The following is a 12,037-nucleotide window of genomic DNA, read 5'->3' on the forward strand; positions in this document are numbered from 1 at the left end:
ATACGTGTGAGACAGGGGTGAAATTGTGGCTGCATCCAAAATCGCATACTTTCTTTGGTAGGTACTTGTTACATTTTAACATTATCAGACATCCACTTCAGTCACTGTGCCTTCTCACTTCTGATCATTGGCAAGAACTGAAAATTAATTGTATTGTATCAAATTTCAGTGTATGTTCTCTGTTTTCACATACAGGCCTGAAATACAGATCTCTCATCTAGGAAGAAGAGAAGCAGAAAAACAGCCTGTAAAATGAGTGTGTATGAGGAGAAAGAGCAGGAGGCTTCTGCTGAAACTCAGAGAGCAGCATCTCCAGGATTCAGCTGTGTGTCTATGAAGAGTAACAGATCCATGGGTCTGCCCCCTGCACTCAGTGATGTTGACCCCGGATTCAGCTGTGTGTCTATGAAGAGTAACAACTTAATGTTTTTGCCCCCTGGTCACAGTGATGTTGACACTCATAGAGCAGCATCTCCAGGATTCAGCTGTGTGACTATGAAGAGTAACAGATCCATGGGTCTGCCCCCTGGTCTCACTGATGTTGACCCCGGATTCAGCTGTGTGACTATGAAGAGTAACAGATCCATGGGTCTGCCCCCTGGACTCACTGATGTTGACCCCGGATTCAGCTGTGTGTCTGTGAAGAGTAACAACTTAATGTTTTTGCCCCCTGGTCACAGTGATGTTGACACTCAGAGAGCAGCATCTCCAGGATTCAGCTGTGTGACTATGAAGAGTAACAGATCCATGGGTCTGCCCCCTGGTCTCAGTGATGTTCCTGCTGTAACCTTTGACCCTGTGTGAGTATCATGGCATTGAATGTGATTTTTTTAAACATGATGCTGCACTGAGGTTCATCTATTTGAATAACTAGTTATTAGTAGATTGTATCATTTAATAATAACCCAATTTGAAGCAAAACCAGAATGTTCTGACTAGCTTTGTGAAATGATGTTAGTCCAGAACAGAGAACGGCTGAAAAAAAAAATTCCTCCCAAAATGTACAAAAAAGGGTGTGAAAACATGTTATAGGCTTTACGACATGTTATAGCCATGTATAGCAGTGCTAATGCAACATGCATCGCCGCAGATGAGTAGCTGAGTATCTCTTCAGTAAGACAATGGCAAACTTTCGCAAATGAAAATGGGAAGCCAGTCGCAGACACTCAACACAATCATTCTCATTAAAATTGTGAGACTAAATTATCTTATTATAGCTGAAACTGTTCTCTTTCCTGTTGCAATCTTTGATCTTGCGATTAGCTGATGATGAATAAAATGTAGCACATATCTGTTGCTTTCTTTGACATAAAAAAGGTACTTGTGTTAGGTGCAATTTGCTGTATCTGCCCTCCATCAAAATGTACCAAAATGAAACTTTTCAACAAAAAAAGTATATATAAACTTTCAAGAAATATATAATAATTATATATTAAAATAAAAAAATAAGCTGTAATATTATGTTAACAACAGAGCCCAAACCTGACTTTCAGATTAGGACTGTTTTGTATACAAACATTTAAATTTAACATTAGATTTAATATTTTTCCACATTGTAAGTCGGTGGCTACCGTCAACTGTTTGGTTACCAACATTCATCAAAATATTTTTTTTGTGCTTTCTCTGGTAAAGTAATGAGTTTATTGACACTGAGTGGCTTTCTTGAGTTGAATAGTGTTATGTGACATGTTGTTTCACAGGCTGTTTTATTATTAACTATTAACTTCATCTGGGTGGTGTTCCCTCAGTTTCTGTAACATTTTAGATGTGTTTGCTGCTTTAGCCATCACTTTTTATCTGCATGTTTTGCATATTGGATACCCATCTTCAATACCCCACTCATGAATCATTTTTAGCCAAAATGCTTTCAAATAGCTTAATTTGCATCTTCAGTGGAAATTTGGGAAACTGAGTTGTTCCACCATGTTTTCATATTAAGAGTTTCACATGTGCTTTTCCTAGACAATCACCAGTGAACTCAGCTAGTAACAGCCTAATCGAGTGTCCGGACTGCGGACACAGCACATGTGTGGAAAATATAGTTTATCCCAGTCTGAAAGACTTATTTACAAGTTTTTTTCTAGTTTTCAACCAAAACTTAAAAAAACCTGTTCACACTCATGTTTATGTTAATTTATTGAAGCAAACTGATAATTTACAGAAAAACAATATTTCTCTTTTTTTCCCAGTACCATCAGCAGGAAGAGAAAGAGAGCAGCTTCTCCACTGCAGCCTCCTGATCTCAATGATGGATCAGTGCTCTTTGATCCTGTGTAAGTATATTCATATAAAGTGAGATTTTAAACAAAAGAGCACAGGTTGTACACAGAAACAACAAGAGAGAAATTTAGATATTTGTTTTATTTCTGCATTAAAATTCTTCAGACAGAAAAAATAAACAGAAATTGTGTTCTCTTTTCTGTTTGTTTGTTTGTTTATTTGTTTGTTTGTTTGTTTTTCTGTTCTACGTAATATCTTTTTAGTAGTGGGAAAGCTAATCAGATCAGATATGTATCCAGTCAGAAATTCACATGCTCTTACAATCAGAACCACATCAGTCATCATGACACAGAAGCAGATCTGCAGCTTGATTCTCACCAACCAGTGCATGATGATCTGCAGAGAGTAAAAGACCAGCACAAAATCAGCATGAAGAACAAGTATGAGAGCTTATTTGAGGGATTTAAACTACAAGAAAATCAAACCCTCCTGAACAGGATTTACACACAGCTGTACATCATAGAGGGAGAGAGTGAAGGGGTGAATGAAGAACATGAGGTGCTACAGATGGAGAAAACTTACAGGACACTCCAAGACACTCCAATCAACTGCAATGACATCTTTAATCCTTTATTTGAGCCAGGATGTAAAGAAATGAACAGAGAGAAGAAAGACAAAATAAAAACTGTTCTTACTAAAGGCATCGCTGGAATTGGAAAAACTGTTTCTGTGCAGAAGTTTATTCTGGACTGGGCTGAAGGAAAAGCCAATCAGGATGTAGACTTCATGTTTGTGTTTCAGTTTCGAGAGCTGAACTTAATTAAAGATCATCAGTACAGTCTTCACAGACTTCTGCTTGACTTTCATCCTGAACTCCAATATTTGGACTCAAAGATTTATGATGAATGTAAAGTTGTGTTTATCTTTGATGGTCTGGATGAAAGCAGAATTACACTGTTTTCAAACAATCAGAAAGTTTCTGATGTGACTGAGATTTCTTCAGTGGGTGTGTTGATGTCAAGCCTCATGAAAGGAGATCTGCTTCCCTTTGCTCTCATCTGGATCACCACCAGACCAGCAGCAGCCAATCAGATCCCCTCTAACTACATCAACCGTGTGACAGAAATTCAGGGATTCAATGCCCCTCAGAAAGAGGAATATTTCAGGAAGAGAATCAGTGATGAGCATCAAGCCAGCAGAATCATCTCACACATCAGAAGAGCAAGAAGTCTCCACATCATGTGTCACATACCCGTCTTCTGCTGGATCTCAGCCACTGTGCTTCAAAACCTCCTGAAACAAGATCTCAGTGCAGAAATCCCTCAAACTTTGACTGAAATGTACATCTACTTCCTTCTTATTCAAACAAAAATGAGAAACCAGAAGTATGAAGAGAGATATCCAGAGAAACCCCTGCAGTCCAACAGAGAAGTGATTGTGAAACTTGCTGAACTGGCCTTCAATCAGCTGATGAAGGGTAATGTGATGTTCTATGAGGAGGACTTGAGAGAAAGCGGCATAGACGTCTCTGATGCCTCAGTGTATTCTGGGATTTGCACTGAGATCTTTAGGGAGGAATCTGTGATTTATCACAGAAAGGTTTACAGTTTTGTACATCTGAGCTTTCAGGAGTTTTTTGCAGCACTGCATGTGTTTTACTGCTATTTACACAAGAACAGTGAGGTTCTGAATATGTTCCTAACAGGAAAGTCCAGAACTCAATGTGAGAATATTACTCTGGATGTGTTTCTGAAGGGAGCAATGAATAAAGCATTGAACAGTGAAAATGGACACCTGGATCTTTTCCTTCGATTTCTTCATGGTGTCTCACTGGAGTGCAATCAGAGACTCTTACAGGATGTACTGATACACACAGAGGACAACCCAGAGAGCATCAAGAACATAATTCACAACCTCAAGCGGGGTCAAAAAAACAATGTTAGTCCTGAAAGATGGATGAATCTGACACACTGCCTAATGGAAATGAAGGACCACTCTATTGTTAAAGAAATGCAGGCATTTTTAAACTCTAATACTAAAAGAAAAATTCTTACTCTTGCACAATGTTCAACTTTGGCAAACATGATCCTGATGTCAGAGGAGGTGCTGGATGAGTTAGACTTCAATAAGTACAACATCAAATCAAAAGAGGGCAGAAGGAGACTGGTACCTGCTGTGAGGAACTGCAGAAAAGCTGTGTGAGTGCAATAATATTGCAATATGAACATATTTTTTAAGTTGTGATAGAGGTTTCATAAGTATTTTCTGGGTTTAGTGTCCACAAGCATAAAAAATAATTGTCTTCAGTTAGGGGTGTGCTAGTCAGAATCACAATTGCCCCACTGCAGTGGTTTGTCAAAGCACAGGTTTGTGCAATTTTGGGCCCTATGACGAAATATGAAGTTGGGCCCCCCCTACCACACTAAAGCAGATCTCTGTGGGCCCCTAAAGTGTGTGGGCCCTTAGAATTGTCCTAACTTACCCCCCTTAGCGGCGCACTCTAAATGTAGATATACAAGTACAAATGTTTGTTTATAAAAGCAATAATTTATTAGCAGCCACACATTACATCACAAACATTGAAAAATTTGAAATCAAGCAGAGTAAGAGAGGTGTGTGGGCCCATACATTGAAATTAAGTCATACACGGCTTTGTGTTCTGTTTTGAGAGCTTGTGACTTAAATTTCTACAAATTTAACAATATTCCATGAGTTATTCCACTGGAACCTCTTATCTCTCACTGTCTCACCCTGTTCTTTCACAGGGGATGATAAATGTTTATTTTAAATTAATTCCTTCATTTTATTTCAATTGTGACCATGCTGTACTAATGCATTTCTTCAGTTTAATTTAATTAAATTTTGACCACATCAAATGTAAATGTTTTGCTCATGTGGTCGATATTTTGCTGCTTGCTATAATTTGCAAACAGTGACAATCGTTTTGAAATACTTGAAGAAAACATGAAGAAATGAGACAAGAGATTGGCTTTGTCTTGCTTGTGACCCACAGCCCTTTTTAAAGTAGAGCATATATGATATAAAACATAATCTTTGTGAGGAAATTTAATTTGTTCAAAACAACTGGTTAATGTAATAAAGAATCTCTTCAATTAAAATTCCCAAAGGATAAAACCAAGTCCCTCCCTCTCCTTTCAGATACTGTTTCACTCGGATTAGGGCAGCACAACTAATCAAATTTCTAAGCGCGATTACGGATGCCACGATTACATAATCGTCCAAAGCCACGAATACAAAAAATAAAAAATAATTATTATTCTGTGTGCTTAAGAGGTGGGTTTAGAGCATGTCATGTTGTGAGAGGCGAATCGATATTGTTGGTGGACACATCAAAATAGAGAGAATAATTAATTATAACAAATTATTCAGAATTTTAAATGCATTTTAAGATAAATTTTCCCATCAACTGATCACAATGCACAACACCTCTGTATGCTGCATCAAAGACGCTTGTGCCCTTTGATTTAAACACACACACCTTCATTCTCTGACAGCAGATGGCACTAACATAATGCAGCCGTTACTCCAAAAACCCAGAAAACAAAACAGCTTTCAGTTTCTGAAGTGTTTAAATGATTTAACACAATTACATTTGTGTATTTGCTATGGTCATCATCACAGTGACAAATACCTAAATATTTAGACTTAATAGGCTATTTGTTTTCAAACTTTTTTACATTTTAATCTGGACTACAACATGCCCCTAGATATTGTTTTAAAAGTGTTTTGATTCTTTATTGTTTGGTCAAACTTTACATTAGGGCTTCATTAGTTAATATTAGTTAATTAATTAGTTAACATAAACTGCCATTGAAAAATTCTTCTAAACATTCAATAATTAATTCCAATATTTTATAACAAATTGTTAAAATCAAAAGTTGTATGTCAGCACCGATAGCCTTGTGGGCCGTGCATCAACACGCAGCACCGTTGTGCTTTGGGCGTCCTGTGTTCGAGTCCCAGCTCGTGGTCCTTTCCCAATCCCGTCCCCCCTCTCTCCCCCACTTTGTTTCCTGTCTCACTACTGTCTTACCAATTAAAAAAAGGCAAAAACGCCCAAAAAATTAATTTAAACTGTAATTTAAATGTAGCAAATGTAGCTATTGCTCATTGTGAATATGAATGCTTTAACTAAGGTTAATAAATATTGCATATTGCATATTTTTACTTTTTTTATTTAAAGAAACCAAACCAATGTATCATTGACATTTTTGACAACAAGAAAAGCAATATATATATATATATATATATATATATATAAATTATGGCATGCAGTTGCTTCAAACAATGGTATAACGCTATTTAAAACATCAATCAATATAAATTTTGATAATTATAATTAATAATCACAATTACAATTTCAAGGGAATAATCGACAATTATGCTTTTTGCTATAATCGTACAGCCCTAACTTGGATAGATGTCACAGTAGATAAATGAAGACAATCACAACCTCTGTTTTGTTCCAACTTTAAAAATATTTGTAGTGGCACGAAACTAATTAAAGTTTCCACAATAAAGTTCTGTAAGAATAAGAAGAAACTAAATTGTTGAAGCATCACCCATAATGCTCATAAAATATGACTCATACATGACTAAACAAGTCATGTCTTTATTTCCTGATATAGAGCCCAGAGAGTGAATGATCAACCAGCATGATCTTTCCTGGTGAAGTTTTTAATCAAGCATGACGTCAGCACTTCAGCATTTTAACCATTTCTCCCTTTTTTAGATTACCATCCTGTAATCTCACTGATCAGCAGTGTGAAATCGTGGGTTCAGCTCTACAATCATCAAACTCCCCGCTGAGAGAGCTGGACCTGAGTGACAATCACCTGCAGGATTCAGGAGTGAAGCTCCTCTGTGCTGGACTGAAGAGTCCAAACTGTCAACTCAACAAACTGAGGTTTGGCTTTCACATTTACTTGTCCAGTATGTTAATCCTCTGAGTTTGGTGAACTCTCCGGAGCATTCCGTTGCAACAGAAAAACTTAAAATGCGTTGTTTTTGGTTGTACAGATAATAGTAAGATATCGTTCAAAAAATTATGCATACTCTCCTGTGTATGGGCTGCATAGCCACAGATCAATCAAAGTGCCTATAATGACTGCTGTACACCATTGAAAGCGCTCTCTTAATTCTGCAATGCAAAGAGTGCAACTAAATTGACATTAGTTAAAAGTCCTATCTAAAGTTTTTAAACAAGAAGCTTAAATGGCAATTTTCCATCAGTCACTGATAATTAATTTACGTAAAATTCTTGTCTGCTTCTGACAGGTTACTTCTGACTAGAGATAATCGTAGTGTAGAATTTTAACCCTCTGGGGTTCGGGGATTTTTTGGGGTCCTGAAGATGTTTTTACATGCCCTGACATTTGTGCTTTTTTCAGTATCCTAAAAACATATTAATGGTTAAAATCTGATTACACTGTAATTAGCACAAATTGGGCTACAATAATATGTAAGCAACATGAATGTACATGTTTTTTGTTTTTGAGAAAACAACGTTTATGCGTGGTTAGTCTAAAGACAAACTAAAACATACCTTGACCACAATTATTGCGGCATTTTTTTTTTTTTCTTGACCATTAAAACATCAACATCTAAACCTCTGTTAATTCTCAATAAGAGATTCTGCAGACATAAAATAAAGTCTGGTTAGTAGTAATGGGTGATGTTGGAGATGTTTAAATCAGATCTTGGGATTTTTTTTTTCAGTTGATTTTATCCAAGGCTGTGGCTGAAGTCAGCTGTTTTACTTGTGTTTTTCTTTTCTTTGGTGATTCTGCTTGTTAGCTGCAGGTTTTCATCACTAATGCATAATCATCTTTTAATTAGTCACTTAATTATCTCATTCATTTTAACTCTTTGAGGACTTGTGACTTAGAATGACTAAGTTCCGTCTATGACATCCTGGCTGAAAAACTGTGTTAATTAGCAAATCCAGGTGATTGAAACAAAATAATGGGGAGGCCTTTTACTTTCTGAACCTGTGCCCAGTTGCATAAAGCCCCTTGAGTGTAATTTTCCCTCAAGTTCTCCCTTAAATTTCCCTTACACTTAAGGGTGTTGCATAAAATATCTCTTAAATGTTATTTAAGGGTTTCTTTAAGTGAAATGTCATAAACCCTTAGAATTTCTCTTAAGTATCCATTAAAACCCATTAAGTGTTGCATAAAGCCCCTTATCTGTCATTTCCCTAAGTATAACATAAGGTATGGAAAATGTCCCCTGAAGTGTTATACAGCAAGCAGATTTATTGCAAAAGTATTGTACCAGACATGATCAGCAACTTTAAATAATAAACAGATAGCGTACAAATCAAAATGTTTAGCGCTTCATAATAAAATGTAATGTCATGCATTAAAGTATCTTGTCTCTTTGCATTTAAATATAGATTTATTAACACTAGTCCCTTAATAAAAACTCTACATGGACAGAAATGGCGAGATCTTTATTTATTTTCCAAAGATGAATGAAAGTGTAATGGGTTTGGAAGGAAATGAGGGTGAGTAAAGATGACAAAATTTTCTGTTTTGAGTAAATTATAGATTTAAGTTTCCGTCTCACCTGATCCTTCTCTTTCATAGTTTGCTTTCTTTTTAGTTTTACTTATCCAAGTTCTTGTTTTCTGTAAAAACTTACACCACTATCTACATTAACAAATAACGTGTCCATTAGGGCTGCAACTAACGATTATTTTAATAATCGATTAATCTGTCGATTATTTTTTCGATTAATCGATGAATCGGATAAAAAAAAAACAAGGGATTTACAACCCTTTATTCAAAAACAGAACTAAAATCTTTAGAAAGTGCACGAACATGTTGCTCCTTGAACTGTTATAATAATAATAATAAAATAAAAATGGACTAACACAAAAAACATACACATGTATGCTTTACATCTGCCAAATATATAGACTAAATAAACTAAAATTACTATCCGTCAAGACAGCGGCTTGCTGTGGTGTACATGCTGCATGGTTGGCATTTCCCATCAAGAAGCCTCTCAAATTAAATTCCTCAGTGCGCATTAAAAGAGTCATGTGACTTTGCACGCTGGAACGGGATAACTTGACTAACTTTCTGCTACATTCATTCTGCCATGGCGGTGTTTAGTGTCCTGCCATCAGCAGCGACCAGCTGGAAGAGTTCCGCATTCAAATGCACGCAAAACTGGCCTCAAAGCCCCAGCAAAAGTAATTACCATGAATGAGTCAAGGCAAAAATTAAGAAAATATTCAAATTACTTATTAATAAACTAGTATTTTCTGATTCAGTGTTGCAAAGATGAAATTGACGATCCTGCCATCTGCTCATTAATGCCCAATGCATCTTTATGGATTAGCTAATGAAAGAGTTTTGTTTTCGATTTTAATTATTTCGTTTTATAGTAAAATAATAATTTAAAGCTTTCTATAGATATTGTGTTTGTGAGGCAATTACCTGGGTTTCAGTTAATTATTGTGAAGCGCTCCTGTTTAAACCAAAGATATCAAGCGTATTCTGTTTGTTTTCTTTAAGAGCACATTTTGTTGATACTGTTAGTACACACAAACTAAGGTAGACCCTTTACAGTTCCGGCCCGGGTGGTAAATTACTCTTACCTTTATGAGCAAAAAAAGAAATTCCACATTGCACTGGCGTCTCCATGTCCTGCAAAGCGCGCTTCTCTCCGCACAAACTTTGGAATTATCTTGATTGAATGATTAAACTAATATTGTGATATGTTTTAAGTTTTTTATATCAATGGATTTTAATTTAAATCGCGATGAATTAAGCAGGCTTTAGATCTGTCTGCCGCTGTTTGCTAGGTATAACTTTAAAAAACAAAAACTTGAATTTAACAAACAAAAAGTGTTCCAAATATATCTCTAAATTAACTTTATAAACTAAAGGAACGAAAATAAATGTAATCACTTTGCTATTAAAAACAGCAGCTGTGTAATGAGGAAGAGAAAGAGAAAAAAAGACAGTCGGACTGGAAATTCAGTCGGCCAAAAATTGATGAGCTGTCGGACATTTTTACAAGGAATGTTTGTTTAATAGCCTATTTAATACTCTTAGGCTACTTTCTTAATTAAATATATTATTTCTTTGATTTATTTTAGCGTTTTTAGGCTGCTTGTTTGCTGACTGAAGTGTAGGCTTAGGCTATATATAAAAAAACAACGTGCCACCGTCACAGCCCTATTCAAAACTGAGACGATTTCACCTCAGCAGAGCTCCTCTTTCTCCTTACGGTTGTGGTATGTTTTCGACACATTATACAGACAGACAGTGTTACAAAAACTATAGAAGTAGTTTTCTCCATCTCCACTATCCAACGACCCGTACAGCAGCTGTTTTGCGATCGAGCATTGGCTGCTGTGAAAGTACGCTAGCCAAAGTAGGCTTATCAAACATGTTTGATATAAATCGGGGCAGCATAGGCCTATATATATAATGTAGAAACGGTGCTTTATGCTCAAATGTTCCAGTTTTGCGCATAAGTTAAATTCGCATTTTTGGATGGAAACACAGCTTATGAGGTGCCGAACTCTGCTGGCATCAGAGCGGGAGAGAGACCGAATGTGTCCACTCCGCTCTGCGCTCAATTTTTTTTTAATATATATAATAACAACTAAATGTCTCTGCGTCGCGCGACACAACGAATCGATTATGAAATTCGTTGCCAACGCTTTTAGTAATCGATTTTTATCGATTTTATCGATTCGTTGTTGCAGCCCTAGTGTCCATGGCAACAGTAGATTTTTTTTAAATGGAAAACCTGGGTCGCTGTTGTAAAACACTTAAAAACAGTTAAAAAACAGTTTTCCTTAACTAAGGGCAGTGTTTAAGGGATTATATGCAGCGCCCTTAAGTCATTCCCTTAGCAAAGGGGAAATCATGTCCTAAGTGTCATACTTAAGGGAAAAACTTAAGGTGCTTTATGCAACCGGGCCCTGGATTTTACACCTCTGCCAATAATCCCCCGCAGTCCGAACCATTCTCTGGGTGACTGCTGAGTAGAACTATATACTATATAGAACTATAAATCTGTTCAGGACAACCAGGAGTGAAACTGCTCTTTGATGCACTCAAATATCTGAACAAACTCAAGTTGAACAGAATGTAAGTTAAAAAAAAAATCTGTCTAATGTTTATATTTATGCCTTTGTTTTAAACTGCACTTGATTTTTCATGGTCAAGCTAGTTAACCAAGGATGTCTAGCAATCTGATGTGACACCAGTACACCAGCATGCCTTTTAACCAGTCACATTTTTCAGTTTGGCAGGCTGCTATCTCACTGATCAGCACTGTGAAGTTGTGGCTTCAGCTCTACAATCATCAAATTCCCCCCTGAGAGAGCTGGACCTGAGTCGCAATGACCTGCAAGATTCAGGAGTGAAGCTGCTTTGTGCTGGACTGAAGAGTCCAAACTGTCAACTCAACATACTGAGGTATTAAATGGTGTATTTCATGCACAATGCAGATAATCCTGAGAAACATATAGTACCCTTGTGGATATTTTAAAGTACAGTGTTACGTACAACAGGCTGATATCAGTTATCTAGATGCATAATGTATTTGATGCAGACCAATGTATGCTGATTGGGTGATGATCCAGTCTGCTTGATCAAATCACAGTGATAACATGTTAACACAAGTGTTAAATGGATCATAGTATTCTTTTTCACTTTTTGAATTTTAGTCAGTGTATGGTGCATATTTTTAGGCATAAAAAACATCTACAAAGTTACAAATCTCAAAGTCCACTCTAAAAGGAGATATTTACCTTTTAAAAAATCAC

General features: G+C 36.5%; 1 protein-coding gene across 1 annotated transcript in view; it reads left to right on the forward strand.

The window, feature by feature from the left end:
• The first annotated feature begins 213 nt into the window (after positions 1-213).
• Positions 214-12,037, forward strand: part of LOC141337869 (uncharacterized) — a 43,667-nt gene continuing 31,843 nt past the window's right edge. The window contains exons 1-5 of the mRNA XM_073843451.1: positions 214-800; positions 2,190-2,273; positions 2,484-4,418; positions 6,974-7,147; positions 11,514-11,687. Of these exons, the coding sequence (XP_073699552.1) occupies positions 253-800; positions 2,190-2,273; positions 2,484-4,418; positions 6,974-7,147; positions 11,514-11,687 (2,915 nt within the window). The 5' untranslated portion in view covers positions 214-252. The remainder of the gene's footprint in view (positions 801-2,189; positions 2,274-2,483; positions 4,419-6,973; positions 7,148-11,513; positions 11,688-12,037) is intronic.

Source organism: Garra rufa, chromosome 1 (assembly GCF_049309525.1).
Source record: "Garra rufa chromosome 1, GarRuf1.0, whole genome shotgun sequence".
Classification (NCBI taxonomy): Eukaryota; Metazoa; Chordata; class Actinopteri; order Cypriniformes; family Cyprinidae; genus Garra; species Garra rufa.